Source organism: Chiloscyllium plagiosum, chromosome 14 (genome assembly GCF_004010195.1).
Source record: "Chiloscyllium plagiosum isolate BGI_BamShark_2017 chromosome 14, ASM401019v2, whole genome shotgun sequence".
NCBI classification, from domain to species: Eukaryota; Metazoa; Chordata; class Chondrichthyes; order Orectolobiformes; family Hemiscylliidae; genus Chiloscyllium; species Chiloscyllium plagiosum.
The window spans coordinates 59,608,887-59,635,654 of NC_057723.1; the positions used below are offsets into that span (position 1 = coordinate 59,608,887).

Here is a 26,768-nt window from a genome sequence, read left to right on the forward strand (position 1 = left end):
GAAAAACAAGGGATTTCTATTCAAGATAATGATGAGATTTATTTTCCTCTGAAGGTCTTTAATTTGGAATTCTCCATGGAAAGGAATGAAAGTATGGTCATTGAATTTTTTTTTAGGCTGTGTTCATTAAATTCTGGGCTGACAAGCGAATGGAAGCATAAGAGGGTAGGGGCAGGAAGGTTGAGGCCACAATCACATTAACCATGATCTTAACTGGTAGAGCTGGCTTGAAGGGCTGAATGACCTATTTCTTCTTATCAATACATTTGTGTAAACATAAACCACCACCAGCTTGAGGGCAGTGAGTAGTGAAGAATAACTGCTGACCTTGCTGCTATTCCCACACATGAATTATCTTTTTTTTTGAAAGAGAGAAGTCAATTTCTATTTGTAGAGTGAAATAAGTTCTGAAGAAGGGTCACTGGACCCAAAAACGTAACTCTGCTTTCTCTCCACAGATGCTGTCAGACCTGCTGAGTTTTGCCAAGCAATTTTTGTCTTTTTGTTTGTTGTGCATGATTTTGTTTGGATTCTGCCATAACACAATAAATATGGGAGTAAATCTCACCACTTACAATTAAATGACAATAATGATTTGTACTTGATTACATAATATTAATTTGAAAATTTCCAGATACTTTTAACATTTTCAATGGCAGTAGTTGGAATTAATTGTTCAGGGCTAATAATGTATTTTAATGCTCAAATTCTACCACCAGAGGACACTAATGAGTTTTATAAGACATGAAGGTGTTTGAAATTGATGGTAAGTTGGCCCAATTGGGTTGAAAGTTTCTTCAGAATGGGAAACAGCTGGCAATAACAGTGTGTTTTACTTGGAAGACAATGATTCAGCAAAAGGCTGCTCCAGGGCCTCTGCTGATTTTCAAAAGCGTTTCAATTATAATTTATCAATGGCATTTGCTGTGGCCAGGTTGCAAAAGGTAAAATATACAAGGAATCAAAGACCACTAAATAGTTGAACAAGAGTAGGAGCAATTAATTTGGGGTGGCACGGTGGCTCAGGGTTTAGCACTGCTACCTCAGTGCCAGGGACCTGGGTTCAATTCCAGCCTCAGGTGACTGATTTGTTTGTGTGGACTGTGCACATTATCCCTGTGTCTGCGTAGGTTTCCTCCAGGTGCTCTGGTTTCCTCCCACTATCCATAGATGTGCTGGTTAGGTGAATTGGCCATGCTAAATTGCCTAGTGTTCAGGAATATGTCAGGTTAGGTGCATTAGTCAGGGGTAAATGTAGAGTAATAGGGTAGGGGAATGTATATGGGTGGATTACTCTTCGGAAAGTCAGTGTGGACTTGTTGAGTCAAATGGCCTGTTTCCACACTGTAGGGAGTCTATGAATTGCTAATGCACATTATTATAAAGTATATGTTGGACCAAAAACATGTGAATTATATGTGTAATGTCATGTGTCATTAAAGTAAAAAATATATTTTGATTGAGAAAAGTTCCATCATACATATAGATGTAAAGTAGCAGAATCACTAGAGGGGTGATTACCAGAGTTTTTTTTAAACACAGCCTATGATCTGCAGTGCACTGCCTGAAAGGGTACAACTTGTTAAAACTTTACAATTTTGAGCACAAAACTTTAGGAGTTATTTTCAAATCAACCTCATCAGACACGTTAAGATGCACGTCTGTATCAGGTAGGACTTGATCCCGGACCTCTGGCCCAGACGTAGGGGCACTGCCACTGTCACAAACCTATTATGCTACACTCCAACAGAGACCCAATCTGTCAATCGAATGGCAGAGCAGTCTCTGAAAGGCCTAATTCTGCTCTGGTGTCTTATGGTTTAAGATTCTTGTATTTATGAAAGTCAAGTAGTTTATACACTTAACTGCCTTTCTCGTAATCCAGAACCCTGGGTGATTTGCTTTGCGGGCAATGTCATAACCCACCATGACAACTGATGGAATTTAATTCTGGTATTGAAAACTTGTCTCTTTAATGACTATGAAACTATTGTCAATTGTCATAAACCTGTCTGTTCTGTGACCACCTTTTTTGAGAAGGTGGTCTGCCATCCTTACCTGATCTGGCCTATATCTGACTCCAGACCCATCATGTTGTTGACTATTAACTTCCCTTTGTTATAGCAGTCGCTTTATTAAAGCAAGGTTAAAAATCACACAACACCAAGTTATAGTCCAACAGGTTTAATTGGAAGCACACTAGCTTTCGGAGCGACGCTCCTTCATCAGGCGACAATCACCTGATGAAGCAGTGTCGCTCCGAAAGCTAGTGTGCTTCCAATTAAACCTGTTGGTCTGTAACCTGGTGTTGTGTGATTTTTAACTTTGTACACCCCAGTCCAACACCGGCATCTTCCAATCATGTTTATTAAAGCAGTTAGGGATGAGCAACAAATGCTGGCCTTGCCAGTGACATTACATCATTGAAAAAAATACTTTTTAAAAAAAGGAGTACTTAGTAGTCCCTTTGCCTGAAACTAATGTCATTCATGTTTAGTTGCTGACAGGGCTCTCACACTGATCCAACCCATCTACCCTCCACAACAGCAGTAGGATTCTGCATGTCCTCCCCTACTATCCTACCAGCATCCACACCCAGAAGTCATCAGCTATCATTTCCACATCAATGAGATGCCACAACTAGCTGCACGTTCCCCTCTCCTCCCTTGTCCACCTTCCACAAGGAGCATTCCCTCTGGGACATCTGGTCTGCTCTTCCTTCATTCCCAGCAACACCCCCACCCTCTCAACAGCACCTTCCCCTGCAACCACTGAAGATGTAACATCTGTCTGTGTATCTCTTTCCCCCCCTCAGTATCCAAGGCCTTTCCAGGTGAAGCAGCGCTTTACCTGCACTTCACACAATCTGGTTTACTGCATTCGCTGCTCACAATGTGGTCGTCTCTACACTGGGGAAGCATAGACTGGGCGACTGCTTCATAGAACACCTATGTTCTGCCTGCAAAAAAGACCCTGAGCCTCCAGTTGCCTGCAAACTTAACACTCAGCCCTGTTCCCTGACCACCATCTGTCTCAGGCTTACTAAGTGTTCCAGCGAAGCTCAGCACAAGGTCGGAGAACAGCACTTCATTTTCCGCTTGGGCACCCTGCAGCCCTCTGGGCTCAATATTGAGTTCAATAATTTTACGGCCTGAACTCTCCCATATCTTAGTCCCTGACCTCAAACACCAGGCCTTGTTATCTGCCATTACACACTACCTATTATAAATCACTACAGTCTCCACTAAAAGCGATTTCACTCTCCTAGCCAAGTTGTTATCCACTCCTTTGTCTGTCTAGCTGTTCTCTCGCGCTCTCTCTCTCGCGCGCGCTCTCGCTCTCTCGCGCTCTATCCCACCTATCATTTACTCCTTACCCCCTCACCCTATTTCCTGCATATAAATCATCATCAGTTCTGAGGAAGGGTCACCAGAACCGAAGCATTAACTCTGATTTCACAGAAGCTGCTAGTCCTGCTGAGCTCTTCCAACAGTTTTTGTATTTGGAGGTACTAACTTTAAGAGCGCTGCTCCTTCATCAAGTAACTAATGGGGCAGGATCATAAGACATGCTTTATAGCAAAAGATCAGTCATGCAATGAAAGTGATTCACTTGAGAATTTCAAGAATGTCACTTGAGAAGTTCTGGGATTTGCATATTAATGAACTGAAACCTGCAATCCATTCTAAAAGATTAAAAACTTAACAAAACTCTAGGTTTGTTCAATATACAGTTTTTGATTGCATGGCACTGTGATCTTTTGCTATAAATTCTGTGTCTTATAATCCTGCCCCACTAGTTATCTGATGAAGGAGCAGCGCTCTGATAGCTAGTACTTCCAAATAAACCTGTTGGATTATAACCTGATGTGTGATTTTTTAACTCTCCACCCCAGTCCAACACTGGCAACTCCACACCTTCTTCCTTAGATTCAACATAGTTTAATGAACAAAGATCTCATGCACACCATTTGGAAATTCTTCAGTGTCCTTGTCCTGTACTATTAAACTCCCAAGTCTCTTAAAAAGTAAATTTGTCTTTGGATTTGCTCCCATTTCTCCTTATTGGGAACTGTAGCTCACATGTAAGAATGTAACAATGTTTTTGCATGTTCCTTAATGCTAACCAAACATCAAAGTTTGTGAGAAGTTTTGTAGCTTGCGGACAGCTGGAACTGACAACCGGAAGCGGCAGATTCAAACCAATACAAATGCCGGAGGAAAGATCACAGAAGCGCTTCACAGGAGGCTCCCAAGCACTGAGGATGTCACCTAGACAGGGGATGAAACGTCTGCAACACAAATTCCCAGTTCGGCGACCAGAACCACAATAGCTAACCAAACATATTCATTCAGTCTTTGAACCCAGTACTGTATGATTTGTCTGGAGAAGTGTATTCTTCTATGTCAGCAATGCTAATAACACTTTTTTTTCCTCTTTTCTATCTCTTTTTAAATACACTGTATCTAGAAGTGTTTCAGGTTTTTATTCGTAAACCTGTTAAAACAAGATTTCCATTTCAGCCTCTGTAGTGAGCTTAATGTGGCAAATTGATCCTGCAACCCAACCTCATTTATCACATTCCTTGCATTAACACACCTGCATTTCAAATCCATGTTAGGTTGCTTTACCTTTCCTGTCCATCAACAATTTCTATTCCAGTGCCATTTTTTTGTTTTTATACAGGTCCCTTTCCTACCATGTTCTCGTTCCCTTTCTGGTGATAAATAGCCCAGTACTCTGTTTCATTATTGCCTTTGAGTGATAAAGATTAGCCAGGCTGTTTGGAATATTTTAATCCTAATAATTGTCATGGAAGTTTCTGTATACACAAGTTGCTGAGTGTCAGCTGTGGTAAATATTTGGGCGTAACTTGTGCAGAACGTGGATGGTGACTGTCATATAAGGTAACTAATAATCAGGTTGCACAGTGAAAAATGATCCATTGTTGTTGGCTAATTTTATATTGGGCGACAAAAGATTGTTTCCTAGCTATAAAATGTTAGAATGAGTTTTGGATATAGTCTAAGGAAAGAACTTTCCAAGTCCAAACTTATCTTTATTATCCAAAATAGTTGTCTGAAATTTTCCATAAGAAACCATGAAATGAGAAAATGCTGTTTGGTCTGTTGAACCTTCATCAAGGAAATATCTTGATGGAAAGTTCCATGTAACTACGCAGATTATCTTTGGTAATCTGTAAAACTATAATGTCTAGCATTCTCATGTTTGTAACTAACTGTCCTCATTTGTAGTTTATAATCATGCTATAGATTACATATGAATTTTTAAAATCCGCATCCACTTTGAAACTGGTATTTTTATGATGCTTAAATGCAGATCTGTACTTTGCACCTTTTTAACAAGTTTTCTCCTTCGGTTTCTTTCCTAGTGTAAACCATTTTAGCTTTTATCAGCGTAAGACTTCAAATTTTCCTGAACCATGCCTGAAAAGTTGATTTACTTTGCAGAACATTTGTTTCCAAACCTGAACGCATAATTCTGGATTTCAAAGCCGAACATGGACTCCGTAATGGTTTGCAGTTTTGCAGACTGCTCATAAACAACTGATATAATAAAAATATTAACTGGGAATTCCAAGTGATTATTAACTTTTATCTGTTATCTGCTTGGTGACCTGAGAGGATTCTTTAACTTGGGACCACGTTTAGACTCAGACCTGTTGTGAAGTAGTCGTACTGTTTCTAGGTTTCTTTCAGAAATAACTTCAAAATGTCTTTTACGTTATATTAATTAATTATTTTTCAATTTTCCTTTGTTTTCCATTGTTGTAGCTCAGGCTTTTAGATCTTAAAGATCATTTTAATGTTCATTTTCTACTCCGCAGCAGAGTATGCAAACCTGCATTAACATGAATATTTGATAGTCATAAATTTTGGTAAATGTTTCATGATGGACAAATATTATTGCTTCAGTTATTTTTGCATCCAATTTGACCATTTCAAATGTGATGTTCTGAGATTAATTGAGAATAAGCATGTTAAAAGTGCAACTTCCCATTTTGCTGTGCACTTGCACTACCATTCTTTTAGTCTAGATGGCGCTCATAGATAAATTTTGAAAGGCTATCTAACAATAGTACGTACGTGTCTTCTCCACCCATCCCCCACCTTACTTTGGGGGATTGTTGCCTTTTGTGGAGAAGGGATGTCTGCATATCTGATTATTTTTTTAAAAACTCGCTATGTTAACAATGTTGACATAACCATCCTGGGCAAATACATTTCCAAACTTACTAAGGAAGGTCAAGACTTAATTCAGGGTGCACTCTGCTTTAAAATGTATTCTATTCCATTCTTTCAATATCAGTTGGTGAAAATGATTAGCTTTGGAATTATAAAATTTAAACTTAGGTATTTTCATCAATCTAATTCATAAAAATTCACTTCAACATAATATTGTAGCAAGTCGAATAATACTGTACTCGAGCTCCAGTCAGGTATTTCAGTCAGGTACTGAAATACATGATCAGGTGTGCTCTGATTCTTTGGGCAGACGTTAGTTATTGATTATCCTAATTTAGTATTCCGAGGAAGTTATTATTCAGCAATCCTTTCCTTTTTTTAATGTGTAATAGACAACAGTATAGTGAATTACTTTTGTTGGTCTAGTTGCAAGAATCGGTCTTGAGGTTATTAATGTGTTGTATTCAAGTCATTGCATTTGAGGCAAGCTTTTACCACCATGCAGGGAGGAGGAGTTGAGAATGACCATTAGCCAAATTGATGGTTACTGGTGCAGAATTGAAGCGTTGACTGACCTGCCCATGCTCATAATTCCTAAATTTTAAGAATTCTTTGAGATTAACTTTTTTATTCCTTTCTACTTTTAGTTCCCTGTCCTGTTTAGTTGACTTAAAGGGGTAGTACAGCGCATATCACGGTGTAAAATATGTCATTTTCAACATGTGCACACATTAGTAAGTGTGCACATTTGTTTAAAATCTTTTTCTGAAATGTCCAGAGTTTTGAGCTTAATTCTACTACCGATTAACTTTATTTTGATTATCTAAATAATAGTTTTTGTCAATATTATGGGTAGATCATGTTTCATATGTTTGTATGAGGCATGGTTTTCACCATTTTGTTTTGCTGATGTTAGAATGTTGCGTCCATTTATTGCATTGAATTTGGCATTGAGATTTTTTTTTTTAAAAACACCTGCCCAATTTCCTTAAATGTGGCAACTACATTATCAATAGGCATATTTCAGAAATACCAAAGATGCAAAAGTTCAGTTGTGGAGAGACTGGAAAAGCTGGAATTGCGTTTAAAAGCAGGTTATGTTTATATTTAATAGAATCATTTAATTTTGATGGGTTATGATGTTGCATACACTTAACATTAATTACTGAATGGGTGGGGGGAGTATTTAATTCTTTTTACACAGCATGTTGGCAGTGAGGTTGACACAGGTAAATCTTGGAAAAGATGAACAAAGTTCAGGACTGGGGGCAAAGATCAGGAGTGAGATTGATCAGATACATCTTTCAAAGCAAATAGGCTGGCTTTTTGTACGATGCGACCCTGACTAAGTATTTTATTACTGCAAAGTTATTTGTTAAAGTTAATTACCTAACACTTGTATTTTTCACAATCTAAAGTTCATTGCTCAGTGCACATTTTATTTAATTTGTTTGTAGATTGGGTTATGTGCTTTTAAAAACCTTAAATTCACTTTTGTACATTAACCATCAATCCATAGCCCACAATTTAAATCTTTTTTTGATTTGAGATTTAATCTGTTTTTTAAAAGAAATTTCTTGCATTGAATTATTGGAAGGACAATCATCTACATTGCCTAATTTGAAATAACTTCAGAGCTATTTTTTTTTTAAATTCTAAATGTTTGTAGACCAGTTGCTCCAATCAGTTGAACTTTAATGTGAATTTTCAGAGGTGCTATTCATTTGGCTTTGTTGTGCCCAATGTACTTTGTTTTGGCAGTGCCACTCAGTACCTAATGCTGTCTTCAAGTAAAGTTTAACCATAAGACAGGATACAAGTCAGGATGGTGTGTGGCTTGGAGAGAAGCTTCTAGGTGGTAATATCCCATGCATCTCTTGCCCTTTATTTTTCTAGAAAGTGGAAACTGGATGTTTGGAAGGTGGTGCTGGATGACTCTTTAGTATATCAGGTATATAGTGAGATTTTATAAAGCTCTACTTAGGCCCCATTTAGAATACTGTGACCAGTTTTGGGCCCCACACCTCAGGAAGGACATACTGGCATTGGAGTGTCCAGTGGAGATTCTCTCGATGATCCCCAGAATGGTAGGCCTAACATACGATGAACGACTGAGGATCCTGGGATTGTATTCATTAGAGTTTAGAAGGTTGAGGGGAGAATCTAATAAAAACCTATAAGATAAAGCATGGCTTAGAAAAGGTGGAAGCTGGGAATTTGTTTCCATTAGGCAGGGAGACTAGGACCTGTGGGCACACCCTTGGATGTCAATTTAGAATGGAAATGAGACATTTCTTCAGCCAGAGTGGTTGGCCTGTGGAATCTATCGCCATGGAGCGCAATAAAGGCCGGGACGTTGTGTGTTTTCAAGGTAGAGATTGGTAAGTTCTTGATCTCGCAAGGAATTAAGGGCTACGGGGAACGTGCGGGTAAGTGGAGCCCATCAGCCATGATTAAATGGCGGAGTGGACTTGATGGGCCGAATGACCTTGCATCCACTCCTATGTCTTATGGCATTATAGTACTCACTGTGGTTTGGTAGTGGAATGAATGAATGTTTCAGGTGAATGGAGCATTGATGAAGTGCCCTGCTTCTGCTGAGTTTCTTATTGAGTTTCTTATTGGAATTTGAAAGAGTGGAGTACAAGAATTTCAAAATTTGCTATCTTTACAAGCCTAATATGGGTTGCTTTTGTAATTTGGAAATATTTATCATGTAGTTTTATGATGGAGCTATGTTTGTCAGATTGCACTGTTTACAGTGTAGGATAGATTGAACAGCTAATGGTCTGGCTAGTAAATTAAATACTGATCTAATCTATTTTTCTAATGAGCCTGTTCAGATGTTACACACCTTTTGGAGTAGGTGCGACTTGAACCTGGGCCTCTCTGGTTCAGGGCAGGGACCGCACTACAAGGGCTCTAAGTACTAACCTAATAATTGTATGACAAATAGGGATAATCTGTAGATGTCAGTCCTCACACTAATACTTAGGGAAGAAACCAATTAGCTTTGCAATTGGTGTTCAAAATAAACAGAGAATTTCACTGCCCCTCGCAGGAATCTTGCATTCATTTACTGGATTTATTCAACGGCACCAGAGTCAATCATTTAGTGTTAATGGATAAACATTTGGGAAGTTGCAGGATACTATACTTACAGTTCATGCAGACAATGGCCTCTATCTGTTACTGAAAGCCAGCACTAATATTTGAATGTTCCAGTGTTGATGGACTTTTTAAAAATAAAAAGGTGTCCAAAAATGGGCACATTAGATTGGTTGGCCATGCTTAAAGAAAATGCGCCAAAGGATGTGCAAATTAGGTGGGCCAATCTGATATTACAAAAAGCTGACTTGGAATTATGGGAGTGGAGTTGGGGATTGGGTATGGGTGAATGCTGTTTGGAGGATCAGTGAAAACTCGATGGGTTGAATGGTGCAGAACAAGACCATAGGAATTTGCTTCTGTGGCAGATATTTAATATTTCGTTCCTATCTTTTGTATTTCTTCCTCCCTCTCTCCACCCAAACTTGCTCGTACCCCTTGCACTCTTTCACACACTCTCTTCTCTCGGCACTTGCATTCTCTCTCTTGCATTCGTATGCTGGGTCTGTCGCATGCATGCTCTCTCTCACCACTTGTTCTCTATCTCACCAAACTCTACGTCTTGCTCTCGCCAGGTCTCTCTCGTGTCGCACACTCGCTTGCTGTTGCGCCTCACTATCCTTTGCCACTCCTTCACTCTCCAGCCTTCATTCCCACAACCAATATTCTAGAAATGTTTTCAGTTTGAAGCCATAGCTCTAAACAAGAAATTGAATGTATGAATGAATTTATTGTAGGACTGGGGGAATGAGTTGGAGATATTACTCTTTTGTGTGGTGTTTCATCTGCAACCTTGTATGTGAGCTTGTTGGTCATTTTCAAGTTCTGATGACATTTTAAAAATTTACTTCATTTTATTACTGTTTATAGGGGCTTGGTCTGTGCAAAAATGTATAACTTCATGTGCACACAGCGACAGCAGATAGTCTGTTCTGTGCCTCTTCAAATCTAATTTTCACTTACCATATCACAATGATAGTGAATCATGCTGGGCATTGTTCTACTGATGCTGTACTTATTGTATTCTTAGACAGATGTGGTGAGGAACTACAATCTCTCCTGATCTTTTCTTCACACAGCAATTCCCACTGAGGTCACTGGATTATAATCAGATTATAGAGCATGAGCCTTTTCTTTCTTGCAATTCTAGTCATAATTGAATACAACTTCACGTTTGTATTATGTTCTCCATCATGAACTTAAAGTTTGTGGTCTCATTGCTGATCTTTGATTTTGCTATTTCTTTTTCTTAAATACTAGTTCCAAATGTTCTATTTGACCATTCAGGTCTGATAGACATTTCATTATTGGATTTTTAAAAAATTAAATCCCGATTTTTAAATTCTTATCCGGGAGACTACTGAAAGTTTTAATTTTGTTTTAAAAAAAATTGCTTTGGCATAGACAGACATCATCTCTCCAAAGGTACAGTTTTCACGAAAATTGTATTTTAGACCTTGATAGTAAAAAAAAATTCTAGGATCAACATGTCTGTGTCATTAGCTGTGCATCTTATGTTTCTATTAGATGTTCTTGGCTGACTTTTATCAAATGCATAAACTAGAAAGAACCGTACAAAACAAAATACTTCAAGTGATGTCAAGATTCTGCAAAGCAATTTTTAACTATATTTCTGGAGTTTAGTTGAGAATATGGTTGTTCAATAGTAATAGAGTTAATGCTTAAAAAATTGCAACACAAGATTAGGAAGAATGAACTTAAAATCCAGCGAGAATTGTGACTTTTTTTAGGTTTTGTTGTTGGAGAGTCTCGTCTGCCACTTGTGGTTTCCAAGGGTTGGTGTTCATTGCTAAGCACAGAATTGGTCCTCATTGTATTTGTTGTATCTAAGTCCTGGAAATGAACTATTTCCTTTTTTGCACTGATTAGGATTGTTTCCTTTTATATCGCATGTAACATAAGGTGAAGCATGTGCTCATACGAAAGTTAGATGAGTCGATTTAATAGTTCAGTGGTATAGAGTCATCAAAATGTACAGCACAGAAACAGACCCTTCCAACTCTTTCATGCCAACCAAATGGTCTAAGGTAGTCCCATTTACCAGCATTTGGCCCCTATATATTCATATACCTATCCAGATGCCTTTTAAATGTCACCGTACCACCACCCCTCTGGCAACTCATTCCACACATGTACCCACGCTCTGCTTGAAAAAGTTGCCCTCGAGTCCATTTATATTAAAAAAATCTTTCTCACATTAAACCTATACCCTCTAATTTTGGACTCCCCTAAACTGGGAAAAAGATTGTGGTTGTTCATTCTATCCATGCCTCTCATCATTTTGTAAACTTCTATAAGGTCACCCCTCAGCCTCCAATACTCCAGGAAAAAAAGCCTCAGCATATTCTCCTCTCTATAACTCAAATCCTTCAATCCCAAAAACATCCTTGTATGTCTATTCTGAACCCTCTTAAATTTAACAACATCCTTCCTGTAGCAAGGAAACCTGAATTGAATGCAGTATTCTAAAAGTGGCCTCACCAATGTTCTGCATATAACCCAGCTCTTGTACTCAATGCATTAATCAATGAAAACAAGCGTGCCAAAAAACATTGTTGTCATCCTGTTTACATGCCATTCCACTTTCAAGGAACTATGCAGGTGCACCCCTAGGTCTTTTTGTTTGGCAACACTCCCCAAGTCCTCCCTTCAATTGAGAGTCCTGCCCTGTTTTGCCTTAAAAAAAAATGTAATGCCTCACATTTATTTATAAATTAAACTTCCTTTGCCCCTCATCAGTCCATTGGCCCAAGTGACCAAGTTCCCACTGTACTCTGAAGCAGCCTTTTTCACTGACAACTCAGCCAAACGTTTTAACCATACCTTCTGTATTCACGTCCAAATCATTATCACATCTAAACCAGTGGACCCAGCACCGATCCTTGCGCTGACCAGTGGTCGCAGACCTCTAGTCTGGAAAACAGCCCTTTACCACCATCCTCTGTCTTCTACCTTCAAACCAATTCTGCTTCCCATCAACTAGGTTCCCCTGGATTCCATGTGATGTAACCTACTATATGGAATCTGGTCGAATGCCTTGCTGAAGTCCATATGAATAGCATCTATTGCTCGCTCTTCTGAGATATCTTTACGGCCTATCTTAGGGAGGTATCCAATTTTGTAGTAAACTGCAGATTATCATGCACTTTGATCAATCAATTGGCTACATTTCTGTTGATTTCAGAAACCTTGCTTCAGAGTCTGGAGAAATTCAGTATTAAGAATTTAGTGCAATTTGGGATAGGAAGAGAGAATTCAAAGCAAAGTTCCTGGTAATCTTCACCGGAAACCAGCTTTGGATGCTCTCTTTTTTAAAACTGCTTAATAAAAGATCAAATTTCACAGAAGAGAGAATGCTGATTTATTAATCAGTGTGATCTGATGGAGGTTTTCAGATTTTAGTGTTAAGCTGTGAAATAAATGACCCTGGTCAGATGCATTCATGGTATTGCTGCCATGCATTGCTCCGAAGCAGATTTAAACCCATATATAAATGCCTGTTATATGTACGAACAGAAAGGAGACAGGTATGACCTTTTTATCATTGCCGATTCAGTGCATTGTTTTATAATATTTCATTTTTGAACCACTTGCATAAAGGGGGCAGCATTGTACTACAAAGTTACAATTATTTTGAATTTGAACCCTCAATTTAATAACTAGTGAATCTATCTTTATTTTTCTTTCCTACCCTATATTCTTCGACTTTTGCTTGGTGATACTTGCTTCCTGCCTTTACGCTCTGGGACATTTGCTTGTATTGCTTTGATTCTATGCCCAATCTAGCTCCTGGTATCTTGTAATCTTGGAACTGACTGTGAATACTGTTGAACACAGCAAGTGATAAGATGATTGAGCTTGGCTGGTATTTTATGAAATTTCCAAGTGACTTCCTCATCACCCCTCCCTTAACAACAGAAATGGCACTTCTTCCAACATTCTTTCCTGAGTGAGCTACATTGATAAAATTGACATCCAGTAAAAATTTGGCTTTGGTCATGCACTATATTTCTGTGATGTGTTAATTTGTCACATCGGACATAAGCACATTTCTGTTTTCTTGTGTAATTTGACTGACGTCCACGTGGAAGCTTCTTAATTGAATCAACCAGTTGAACATTGCTTTATATTTACTTAATGTAGCGTTTCATGTGGATACTGCAGCAAACTGTTAATCTGTGGTTTAATGTTTTGTGACAATATTTTTAATAATGCTAGCGAACTTTAAGATGTTCTTCTAAAAATATGAACTACAGTTTGGGTGGTTTTATGATGCCTGGGTCATTGTTATTTGGTCTAATAATTTGTCTTTTATTCAAGATTGAGGAGCAAAATTATTGTACAGTTCAGTGGGTTTCATAACTACTCCTATGAAAGCACAGTTAGCTGTTAGCCATATTAATGTACTTGCCTTAATTGTTTAGCTTGTTGATCTGCTAAACAAGCAAAAGCTTCGCTTACCCTGTCAGTATAAAACATAAAAAATCTTGTTTTCGTTTTGACATGTAAAAAACACAGCTGACCATTAATTCTTCCTAGTTTCTACCTTATGAAACAGAATGACCACAGTTTCAAACTGAGCCCATTATTTAATAACTTGTAGTTATTAAATAACTTATCTAAAAGTCGTTGTGCAATGTGGATGATGCCAAGGGCATCAGATAATGGAAAGTTTGACCATTAGTGACAGACCACCTGCATCACCTCGAATGGCAAAGGAGGTACTTTTTTTTAGAAGCATGTTTTTAAGTGTGTCTCTTTTTTTAGTTTTTTGTGAAACCATTACTGAAATAATTTCTTCTACCAGTAATTATAACAAAAACAATTTTAAGTATATAGCATGGTGAATATATAGATTGAAAAATCTAAACCAACCTTCATTCATAGCTTCAGGTATAATTTAGAGTAAAAGAGCCAGTGCCAGAATTTTGGTAACTTTATTCTGCAAATAAAAAATATTAAAGTTCAATTCTGTAGTTAAAAGTTTTTTTTTACTCACAGATTTCCCATTTCTTAAACTGAATGATGGTTACATGAGCTCAGTAATTTATACTTCACATTCTTTATAAGGCAGCTGCTGACACTTGCATTGTCCATAACCATTTATGATCACCAGTGCGCCTTCCTCGTGGGTGGGCTCATATTCATTATAGGGTACTTGTGTAGATAAATCTGCCATGGGCTGCCTGGCTTGGTGGCGAATTTGCCTCCGGTGTTGCATCATGGAGCAATGCCTTATACGTCTTAGAGTAGGGGGACAGCATTTCCGTGATATGTACACCACAAGAATAATGAGGAAAAAAGAGAACAATAGAGCCATTGTTCCAGTTATTATCCTGTGAGTAAAGAGAGTATTATCAGGCTCAAGGAAGTCTTCAGTAGTTGTTTCTATAGTGGGATTTTCAGTATCCTCTGTGCTGGAGCCAGTGAACATTAATTCATTTGCGTATTCAGTGGTTTCTGATAGCTGTGTAGAATCTGTGTAGCCAGTAGTTATTTGTGTGGTGGTTGCTGAAAGATTACTGCAGATTTGAAATCCATGAACAGCATCTAAGATGTCCTCGCCTTGTGTGTGCTCTGGGCTAGCACAAACGATTGAATTCTCCCATCGACCTTGGAAACTGCTTAGCCAGGAGGCCATGGCACAAATATTTTTGTTACAAACCCACATGTTACTAGAAAGACCGATGTGAGTTAAAGATTTCCATGAATTAACAATCTGGGCATCCAGTGTGGTAAGCTTGTTTGAATCCATCAGAAGTATCTTTAGGTTCGGCATTGTTGGGAAAACGTTAGGCTCAATTGTTCTAATCTCATTTCCGGTTACATCGAGCTTTTCCAGTGTGTCCCAAGTCCATTCCATTCCACATAGCAGGATACTAATTTTGTTCCACTGTAAAAATAGTGTTTGGAGACTGATTAGCCGAGGGAAATGAGCAAAATTAATCTTTGTCAGCTGGTTATGCTCTAGGTGAAGCTCCTTGAGTTTGATTAATCCTGCAAAGCCATTACGAGCTAGGCTTCGCAAACGATTGTGGCTTATATCCAAAAACTCTAAGCTTCGGCAGTCCCAGAAAACCCTGATAGGAATGGTCCTTAGTGAATTTGAACGTAGATGCAGAGTTTGAAGTTTCCGTAAGCTATGGAATTGCTCTGGTTGCAGAGAAGTAATTTGATTAAATGACAGGTCCAGATTCTGCAAGTTAATCAGTTGGCTGAATGTCGTATTTGCCAGTTGCACAATCCTGTTGTAGCTGAGGATTAATTCTTTGAGTTTATATAGTCCTTGGAAGGCATCCACTTGAATAATAGAAATCTGGTTGTGATCTAAATAGAGCCATGCAAGTTGGCTGAATCTTGTAAACTGATCGTTTTGCAGTTCAACAAAAGTATTGTGCCTGAGTGACAAGCCAATAGACCCGTGGGAGACATTATCGGGTACTCCTTGAAAACCTTGGGAATCGCAATAAAAGAGCAGCTCCTCGCATCTGCATTTTTGTGGACATGCTGTGCCTGAGGCAGGCAGCATTTTCAACAGCATGCTCATCACACACAATGCCACCGTTGTTGGCCCCCCCAATGGCCACTTCGAATGCAAACCTGTAGGTGGCAATCAGATGAAATTCACTTAGGTTTCCAGCCTAAACAGTCCATCGTATATGGTGATTTAGATGTTTCATTCCCCTCCCCCACAAAAGCTCTGTAGCTAATGATCATAGAATTATCAGATGTGATTTTGTTTTTAAATGCGTGGACCGATCTATGCTTTCAACACACGAAGTAATTTGCTGCTCCTTCCCGCTTCATCCCTCCATCCCTGTTTCCCCTCCTGTCAGTTTTGAAAATCCCATTTTAAACGAAAAACACTTACCCATTCTTTTCTGCACATTGGAGACTGCATTCAACTATCCTTCTGTTCAGACTCCTCGAGCAGTGAGCTGGAAAGAAGTTCCAATGGAAGAGGCAGCTTTTGAAAAGATGCAATACAAAAAGGATTTCTGTTTCCTTTCACAAGACAATGGCGAGTATTCCAGTTGAAGGCTAAAGGAAAAATGCCATAACAAATCTTCACCTATCCCAGCTGTAACATTTCCTCCCAAAGCTTTGCCCTTGCCCTGCTTTGATTTCCACTGGCTTAGAACTATGGAATTTTTTCTCGAGAATGAATGAAAACAAACATTTCCTTTTACTTGTCCATTCAATTGATTAATTGAAGCTCAAACCTTTGGCTGCACAGCTGGTGGTCCTGTCCTTAACTTGTTGATGGTAATGAAGTACTTGTACAGAGACTAGCTAGCGGTGCGAACACATTGACTGAAAGCTCCTTTGGAAAGGAGAGCTGTGCTGGTGCTGCAAGAGCGCAGACTTGCAGATTGGTGGCAGGCTGGCGTAAGCTTGTGACGTGCAATGTTTTTGGGCTTTTCAGTGGCATGATGATGAGCTTCATGCTGCATGCAGTCTGCAAATTGGATGAAACAGACACTGAAGCATTGAAAATGACTAACTAACAAATAAAAGGGGAAGTACTGGATATAATATTTGTCTAGAGTTGTCTGTTAATACAACAATGTAGCAGATTCATTGTTGTATTAAATTCCTGTTCTAGTTTTTAAGTAAAATCTATAAGAAGTAAATAGCTAATCTTGAAAAGCAAATAGCTTTCAGGTATAAATCCTCTGACCTTAAATTGAATAGAAGTTTATTTCTACAATTTACTTTTTAATTATTAGCATACAAAAACATTGATCAATAAAACTTCATTTTGTCTGGTTTAATGGAAGTAGTATTTCTCTATTATGAGTATCTATCAATCTTGAAATATTTTAAAAATTATGGCAAAATGGCTCCATGTATGACATGACTTTTTAAGCTATAGATTAATTTTGTTTTTTAATTTATTTTATAGAAGTACTTGTGTTCAACAGCATATTTGTATATTTTGGCTAATTTTATATTAGACCTTAATACAATATTTAGATGATTAAATATGCTCGCAAAGAAATGAGATGTGCATTTTTGTTCTTTGATTTTTTTCTACCATCCCATTTCTAAATCCTTGCATGTTATAAAACATAGTGACGTATGATCTGTGCATTGTGTTTACCAGAGTAAACATAGTCATGCGTATAACCCTGTAAAGAATTGGACCATTGGCAGTCAAACATAATCTCACCTTTTTTAGCATCTTCAAGTTCACTTTCAGCAAAGACCACTGCATAGTTATTAGGAACACCATGATATTCATCTTTTTCGTCTGACTTTCCTTACCAAGCTGTTAAAGTCAGTTGTCCTGTCTATATTGCATCCTTGCTGGGCTCAACTAAGTTGGAACAAACCAGAGAACAAACTGAGATACACCATGAATAAACTAGCTGAACTAAATGATTAATGTTCAAAATCCTGGTTCAGGAGCACCCCGTGATCAAATCTGTGGAATGTTTTTCTTAGTTTTTTCTTCTCCTTCCAATTTCTCCCAAATTGATTCCAAAATATATGCATGTTTAATTATTGGCCTTCTCCTTTTGCCATAGAAACATGGAAAATTTATGGCATAAGTGGAGACCATTGAGCTCATAATTTCTTCTCACTTGCTCCCTGTCATTGTCAGTTTTAGTTTCAACTTTCAACTTTCCCAAGGATCCTGTGGACTTCTGGTTTGCCAATCAGTCTGTCATGTGAGACCCTTGTCAATTTTTTTTTTTTTAAACAATTTACATGGATTTTAAAATGTGCTACCATTAGTTCACTGCAACTATGGTCAGAATAGAGTCTTTACATTGGGGAGACAAAACGCAGACTGGGATACTGCTATGCAAAACACCTACGTTATGTCTGCAAAATGACCAAGTTTCCTGTTGCCTGCCACTTCAACACACTATTCGAGTTCCCTGGCCAATATCTCTGTCAGCAGTACTGTAGTGAAGCTCAGCGGAAGCTGGAAGAACAGAACCTCATTTTCAGCTTGGGAGTCCTGTAGCATTCGGGGCTCTATTGAATTCAATAAGTTCAGAGACTGAGCACCTTCTCCCATGTCCTTACCCTGATCCCCCCCCCCCCCCCCCCCCCCCCCACCCCACCCCAACTCCATCTTCAGGATATACACACCAATTTTTCCTAGCTAGAACCCCTTCTGAAGAAGGGTCACTGGGGTCAGGAACACTAACTCATCTTCTCTGCAGTTGCTGCCCGATCTACAGAGTTTTACCAGCAATTTCTGTTTTAGTTATTTTTGGCATTGCGAATATCTTACAATGAACACCACCAAAATTAAAACTATCTGGTCATTTATCTCTTTACAATTTGTCTATCCTTGCTGTTTCCAAATTAGCTACTGTCTTTACTTGCCTTGCAACACTTAATTAGCTAGCTGTTGGGAACATTTGGATGGCTTGAGAATCTGTGAACAGCACCATATAAAAAGAGAGTTCTCCTATTTACTGTAGAAATCTCATTTTGAGTACAGGGAAGTAAACTAGAAATGTTGCCAACACCTGATTACAATGCAACCGTACAGTTTTTGTTTTGTTTTTAATTTGTTGCAATCCGGTAAAATACATTCCTTGGTGATTGATATTGCTCGTGCGTTGTCTTGGAAAGTTTCAAGAAGAATTTTATCAGACATAAATTTTTTAATATGGATAGAATTTAACCCTACCATTCAGATTATGAACAGACTATCAAGTTTCCAACATAGGCCATGGCAGTAAGGAAAGATGCATTTTTTTTCCTAGTTTAAGAACAGTGTGGTGAAAACTAAGAAATTGACATGATTGCCCAGTCATGTATGAATTAATGCATGGAATCCAAAAAGAAACTTTAGAGGTGACTATGTATGCTCTAGAACTCACATTTTAAACTGATTATGCTGCAAGGATAATGCTAGATTATGCTAGAAGGAAGGATTAGTTCACATTAAATAATGTGCATTACTGCAGAACCTTGGCGAAACTCGAGAGAATAACACGCAAAAGTTTCTTGTGCTCCATTGACTCCATTTGAGAAAATTCAAAGCTTTTTGAATACTCTCAAGTGACAATTTGCTTGAGATTTAGGAATGAAGAAGTCTGTGTATGGAAACTGCAAATTAAGCTTTTGGTTAGCCTTTTCAGATCAGAACTATGATGGATGTTCATCAGTTTAAAGTCTTACCCACTTTTTTTTTCTTTGGGTGCTGCTCAGTTTTTATAAGTTAACAAAACATTCTGCTTTTATTTCAGATTTCCAACATTAACAGTATTTTGCTTTTTTATTTTACAGGTCAGTATTTAGATGATTTCTATGCCAATTCTCAACATTATTCTGATGAATATGAAGAAGCATCTAGATTAGTGGTGCTGGAAAAGCACAGCAGTTCAGGCAGCATCCGAGGAGCAGTAAAAATCGACGTTTCGGGCAAAAGCCCTTCATCAGGAGTACAGGCAAAGTGCCTGAAGGGTGGAGAGATTATCTCTCCACTCTTCAGGCACTTTGCCTGTATTCCTAATGAGGGCTTTTGCCCAAAACATCGATTTTTACTGCTCCTCGGATGCTGCCTGAACCGCTGTGCTTTTCCAGCACCACTCTAATCTAGACTCTGGTTTCCAGTATCTGCAGTCATTGTTTTTACCTTGAAGCATTTAGACATGTTCAAGGATTTATGCACAATAAACTCAAAACTTGCACTCATTTGCAACAAACAACAGAGAATTTTAAGGAAAAGTCACCATTTGAGACGCTGGACAAATAGTATGTCTTACTCATGCTGCTTTTTTACTACAGGTTGTTCTGGTTTAACGCATGTTTTGTTAATGCAAATTTACTATAACGCAATTGACAAATTGGAGGCACTGTTTCTAAAGCACAAACTTTTAAAGTGTGTATTGGTTATAATATGATTCTGGCTCCATTAGTTTAAATGATGTTGCTATTAAACGATTTGCTTAAACTGGGACTGCATGAGAATGGAACTATCACTTTGTAAAAGAACTGACAATTTCGTACTGGGTTGACTTCAAAAACTGTTTCTACACTGCATGGTACTTTGGAATGCAAAAGGCTAAGAAATACTGGAATTACATTGAGTAGTAGTCCTGGTAAAATTTAAATTACTTATACTGTTAGCAATGCTGTTAGTGCTAAAATAGTGCTATTAAGCATTCACTGTAACACTAACTAAATGTTGCTCAGGATTGCACGTACAATCCAGATTAAAGGAGAAGGTACTTGAGAAATTAGTGGTAACTGTACTGACAGATGGTGCTATGTGTACTTAATTTTATAAGCACATTGTACATTGAAATTGTAACTGAGTCTTGGAGGTCCTGTTTAAAAGCAGCAAATAACTGTTGAGTAATTATACTTAAAAATTTAAGTCATGGAATATTATGCAGTTCATCTATGCACTCATATTTGTGGTTTCTCAATTTCTTGAACATTAAAATACTATTGCAAACCAGGTGTCTCAACACCGCCCAGGTGTTGTGGGTGGCACGGTAGTACACTGGTTAGCACTGCTACCTCACAGCGCCAGAGACCCGGGTTCAATTCCCGCCACAGGCAACTGACTGTGTGGAGTTTGCACATTTTCCCCGTGTCTGCGTGGGTTTCCTCCGAGTGTTCCAGTTTCCTCCCACAGTCCAAAGATGTGCAGGTAAGGTGAATTGGCCATACTAAATTGCCCGTAGTGTTAGGTAAGGGGTAAATGTAGGGATATGGGTGGGTTGCGCTTTGGTGGGTCGGTGTGGACTCGTTGGGCCGAAGGGCCTGTTTCCACACTCTAATGTAATGTAATCTAATTTAAACACTTGCTTTCTTTTAGCATCAGCGTATACTTGTGTCTGAGTACAATTTCTTACACCACCAAATCTAGAATACAAGCTTAGTGAAGGGGCAGATGGGCAGTTTACACTGATGGTTACTGGTATCGACTGGTTGTACAAGTCACTTGCAAGTTGCACTTCTGGTCGTCTTGTTCGAATACTATGACATCACAAAGAGGCCATGTCTGTCTTTTTTGACCTTGATTTCCAATCCATTTGATGACCCTCGTTTGCTGTTTCCCAAATTTGATTCCCTTTATAATCCAACTTCAAGGTTTGAAAGTTGTGATTCCTCTGTGAACATAGTTACAATGAGTGTATAGCTGTTATAACTTGGTCAGAGTTTTGTAGCAAGCATTAAGAGCTCATGATTTCAAAATTTCAGCTTGTGACTCCACTTGGTGGCCCTGACTCCATTTGGGAAGCCCTGCTCTCGTTCTTATTTCCAAACAAACCTTTTAAAAGGAAGCTTCTAAATTTTTTTATTCCATTGAAAGATATATGTTGACCTTGTTCTCTATTGTTATGTTTTGAAGGCATTTTTTTAAATGGGGTTGTTTTGATAGCTAATGTATGATTAGAGGAGGTAGTACTTGTCTCTGACAAGTTTCCTGCACATCTGATTCCTCTGTGCTACTAACAATGAATGCAAATGTAAATGATGTCTGAATATGATGCATCTAATTTGCATGTGTGGTTGCTTCAAAGTTGCAGGGCCTTTTCAGTTCTCTGTGACTACAAAGCTCTCATGCACATTAATGGTAATCAAATCTGAGTAGTCTTAAAGGTTTCTATGTACCTGAGCTATTATTTTTGAAATATTTGTTAATCTTCAAATTACTTACAAAATCTGAATGTAAATATTCTTGTAGAATAGATATTAGATTAGATTAGATTAGATTCCCTACAGTGTGGAAACAGGCCCTTCAGCCCAACCAGTCCACACCGACCCTCCAAAGAGTAATCCACCCAGACCCATTTCCCTCTGACTAATGCACCTAACACCATGAGCAATTTAGCATGGCCAATTCACCTGGCCTGCACGTCTTTGGACTGTGGTAGGATACCGGAGCACCCAGAGAAAACCCGGTCAGACACTGGGAGAATGTACAAACTCCCCAAGGCTGGAATCAAACCTGGGATCCTGGTGCTGTGAGGCAGTAGTGCTAACCACTGAGCCACCACCACGCCGCCTCCCTTTTTTCTAAAATTCATGTCTCCAGTTTAATAATTGATGGAATCTATCAGCTCATTTGCTTCCTTGCTCTCACTCATTTTGCAAACTCATCAGCTTGCTTTTCTCTTGTCCTCTCCTTTCTCATGCCTGCCCTCCCTCAGTCCCTGTTGGTTCGTTTGCTCACCTGCCATCCCCATTCTCTCTGCAACCTAAGAAATGCGACATTGAACTAATCAAAACTGTGTTTTGACATTTAAGCTGATTTTAATATTCTGTGTTCTCATAGTAAAGACTCGTGGAACTAACATTTGACACAAGTTAAGATGTATTTTGAGGCTTGAAGGCAGAAGAGGAACTGGTAATTCTCAAAATCCTTTTCTGTTTTGGAGGATTGTTTTGTGCTTGGTTCCTCAATGGAGTACAGGCAGAGCCAATTTTATGGCACTACAAATGGCTTAGTTGTTCAGGATGGGAGAAAGAGGAAACAAGGCATAGTGATCGGGGTTTCATTAGTTAGGTCATTAGACGAGCATTTCTGTGGCAATAAATGTGGCTCATGAATTGTATGTTGCTTCTTGCCAAAGTCTAAAACATTACAGAACAGTTGTAGGATAAGTTGTGTGGAATGGTGAACTGACAAGGTCCTGGTCCATCTTCTAACCAGTGACACGGATGAGAATGTGGGATCTGGTCCTACCATCAGGATTGGGAGAATTAGCATCATAGAGATGTACAGCACGGTCCAACCTGTCCATGCCAATCAGATATCCCAACCCATTTTAGTCCCACCTGCCAGCACCCAGCCCATATCCCTCCAAACCCTTCCTATTCCTGTACAGTGGAAATTCGATTTTTCTGAACGTAATAAGCAAGCACTAATTCGTCTGAATAATCGATTTATTCGGAAAATCGATTTAAATGCCTTTCCTCTGGGGCTCGGAGATTTAAAGTTTACTCCCTATTCATGAGACTGCAGCAGCGCACAGCGTGTAAAACCCCGCCCCCAACCCGGTCCCACACTGCTCCCACACCCCAGCACAAAGTGCGGGAGCCACCCCGCCCCCAGAACAAAGTGCACGAGGCCCCGCCCCCAACCCGTTCCAACTACCTCCCCCAAGCACAAAGCATACGAGCTCCCGCCCCCAACACAGTCCCCCACCCCCGGCCTTTTCTGGGGCATCTGGACTGTACACCAACAACAAGACTGCTGCTGCCTTTGTGAGGTAAGTCTCCAAATAGCGCACAGGTGCGCGCACACATGCCCACAACCACAGCCCCACACGCAACTGCAAATGTTTGACCAGTTCCATGTTTGCCTTGTATAGGACAATGTTGGAGAAATTATTCCTGGGAAGCTGTTGGGGGAGGGCGAGGGAGGGTTTAGGTTATACCCCTCTGTAGAACTCCAGGGAAACTGGGGGGAGAGACAGAGGGCGGGAGGTCAGTCATTTGGAGATGGTGCCTGTTTAATCACTGTAAACAAAAAACACGATCACTGTTGGAGACATGTCTTTGATGTAATCTTTTCTATCGGGACCTCGAGATCTCCTTCGGATAATCCAATTTTCGGATAATTGGTATTCGGATAATCAAGGTTCCCCTGTACCCATCCAAATGCCTCTTAAATATTGCAATTGTACCAGCCTCTACCACATCCTCTGGCAGCTCATTCCATATACGTACCACCCTCTGCGTGAAAAAGTTGCCCCTCAGGTCTCTCTCATATCTTTTCCCTCTCAACCTAAACTTATGCCCTGTAGTTCTGGACACTCCAACCCCATGGAAAAGACTTTGCCTATTTACCCTATCAATATCCCTCATAATTTTGTAAACCTCTATAAAGTCACCCCTTAGCCTCCAATGCTTCAGGGAAAACAGCCCCAGCCTGTTCAGCCTCTCCCTATAGCTCAAATCCTCCAACCCTGGCAACATCCTTGTAAATCTTTTCAGAACCCTTTCAAGTTTCACAACATCTTTCCGATAGGATGGAGACCAGAATTGCACGCAATATTCCAGCAGTGGCCTAACCAATGTCCTGTACAGCCACAATAAGACCTCCCAACTCCAGTACTCAAATACTCTTGACCAATAAAGGAAAGCATACCAAATGCCACCTTCACTATCCTATTTACCTGCGACTCCACTTTCAAGGAGCTATGAACCTGCACTCCCAAGGGAGTCTTTGTTCTGCAACACTCCCTCGGACCTTACCATTAAGTGTATAAGTCCTGCTAAGGTTTGCTTTCCCAAAATGCAGCACTTCACATTTATCTGAATTAAACTCCATCTGCCACTTCTCAGCCCATTGGTCCATCTGGTCCAGATCCTGTTGTAATCTGAGGTAACCCTCTTCGCTGTCCTCTACACCTTCAATTTTGGTGTCATTTGCAAACATACTGACTGTACCTGTTATGCTCGCATCCAAATCATTTATGTAAATAACAAAAGGTAGAAGGCCCTTGTGACACTCCACTGGTCACAGGCCTCTAGTCTGTAAAACAACCCTCCACCACCACCCTCTGTCTTCTACCTTTTGAGCCAGTTCTATATCCAAATGGCTAGTTCTCCCTGTATTCCATGAGATCTAGCCTTTCTAACCAGTCTCCCATGGAAACCTTGTCGAATGCTTTACTGAAGTCCGTATAGGTCACATCTACTAGGAAGAAAATTAACAAACAGGACCTAAAATGTATTTATCTTTTGGATAAGTTCCAATGCCACGTGCAAGTGAGTACAGAAATAAAATGATAAATGTATGGTTGGGAAATGGTTGTAACCGTGTGGTTTTAGATTCTTGGCACTGTCTCTGGATCTAGGAAAAGTGGCACCTTTACAAAGCAGACAGATTGCATTTGGAGAGCTGAGGTTGAGTTCCCTGAGTTCCCTGAGATGATTCTGGTAGTGCTGTTGGTGGGGATGCGTTAAATTGACTCCCAAAGCTAAGTAGGAGTTGAAAGGAATACTAGGAATAGCAAGAAACAAAAATTGCCTGGAGACAGAGGATAAGTGTAAAGAATAGTAAATGAGTGAGAAAAGAAAAGGTAATCCAGTGCAGGTGGCATGGCTCAGTGGTGAGTACTGCTGCCTCACAGCACCAGTTTTAATTCCACCCTGTGTGTGTGTATTTGAGTTTCCTCTGGGTGTTCGTGTCCTCCCACAGTCAACCCATGTGCTGGTTAGCTGTATTGGCCATGCTAAATTGCCCATAGTGTCCAGGGATGTGTAGGATGGGTGTTTGTCATGGGAAATGTAGGGTTACAACAATAGGGTAGGGTTGATGGGTCTAAGTGGGATGCTGTTCAGAGGGTTGGGTTGAATGGCCTGTTTCTACACTTTAGGGATTCTAGTCTATGAACAACTAACTGCAGAAGTGTTGGCTTCAATGGGGCAAGCATAGAGCTGGGCTAGATCAACTAGAACAAATGTTTGTCGGGAAGAACTGTTGACAGACAATGGGATAGATTCACAGAGGAGATGGTTAAGATACAGGTATTTTCCATCTAAAAAGAAAAGGGGGACAAACCAATGGGATGAAAAAGGAGATGCAAATTAAAGAAAATGTGTACTTGTGTTAGGTAGAAAGAAGCTTAAGGGGGAATTTTAAAAAGCATTTTAAAGTGAAGATGGATTATGAGAAAAGACTCATGGACAATGTAAAAAAAAAAAAAAATCCAAAAGTCATCCTTGGGCACGTGTAGAAACAGGAGGAATACAATTGATTATGAAGCAATGGGGTACTTGCATATGGAGGGAAGAATCGAAAAAATGAAAATAAGTGCAAGATTAGGCCATTCTGCCCTTCGAGCGATGATGGTGATAAATGAATACTTTGCATCTGTCTTTATTAAGGATGCACAAACCACCCAGGTCACACTAATAGAAGAGAAAGCTGTGTCACTGGAAAAGTACAGAATTATTTGGATAGGCTGGTAATACTTAAAATTGGCAAAGCACGGTGGGATGAACTGCATTCAAAGATGTTGAAGAACTGACAACCGGAAGCGGCAGATACAAATCACTGAAAATGCCAGAGGAAACATCACAGAAGCACTCGGACCCATCGTATCACTACCAGGGACACCATCACACAAACTGGCTAAAGAACTACAACAGAAACGAAACACTGATCAGCGGATCCAGACACTCTATACAGTCAACACAGGAATTCTTGGATATCATCAGAAATATATATATATATATATATAGACAAGGAAGAAACTATGGTCTCATTCGATGTAACGGCACTGTTCACCTCTATCGACAAAACCCTAGCCAGAGAAACAATAGCCAACCTACTGAACGTAACAGATAACAAGACCGGGAGCCTATCAACAAAGACTGCATACTCCAACTACTGGACCTGTGCCTCACAACACACTTCACATTCAACAACCAAATATATGAACAAATCAATGGCTCACCCATCTCTGGACTCATAGCAGAAGCGGTAATGCAAAG

At 39.5% G+C, this 26,768-nt stretch overlaps 2 protein-coding genes across 3 annotated transcripts in view; one reads left to right on the forward strand and one right to left on the reverse strand.

Moving 5' to 3' along the window:
• ctnna1 (catenin (cadherin-associated protein), alpha 1) overlaps positions 1–26,768 on the forward strand; it is a 160,504-nt gene that overhangs the window by 70,549 nt on the left and 63,187 nt on the right. The gene's annotated exons all lie outside the window — the stretch shown is intronic.
• lrrtm2 (leucine rich repeat transmembrane neuronal 2) lies at positions 14,383–16,310 on the reverse strand. The gene is made up of 2 exons (XM_043703892.1): positions 16,207–16,310; positions 14,383–15,935 (listed from the first exon to the last, which is right to left on the reverse strand). The coding sequence occupies exons 1-2, from the start codon at positions 16,208–16,210 to the stop codon at positions 14,383–14,385; spliced, it is 1,557 nt and encodes a 518-aa protein (XP_043559827.1). The 5' UTR covers positions 16,211–16,310.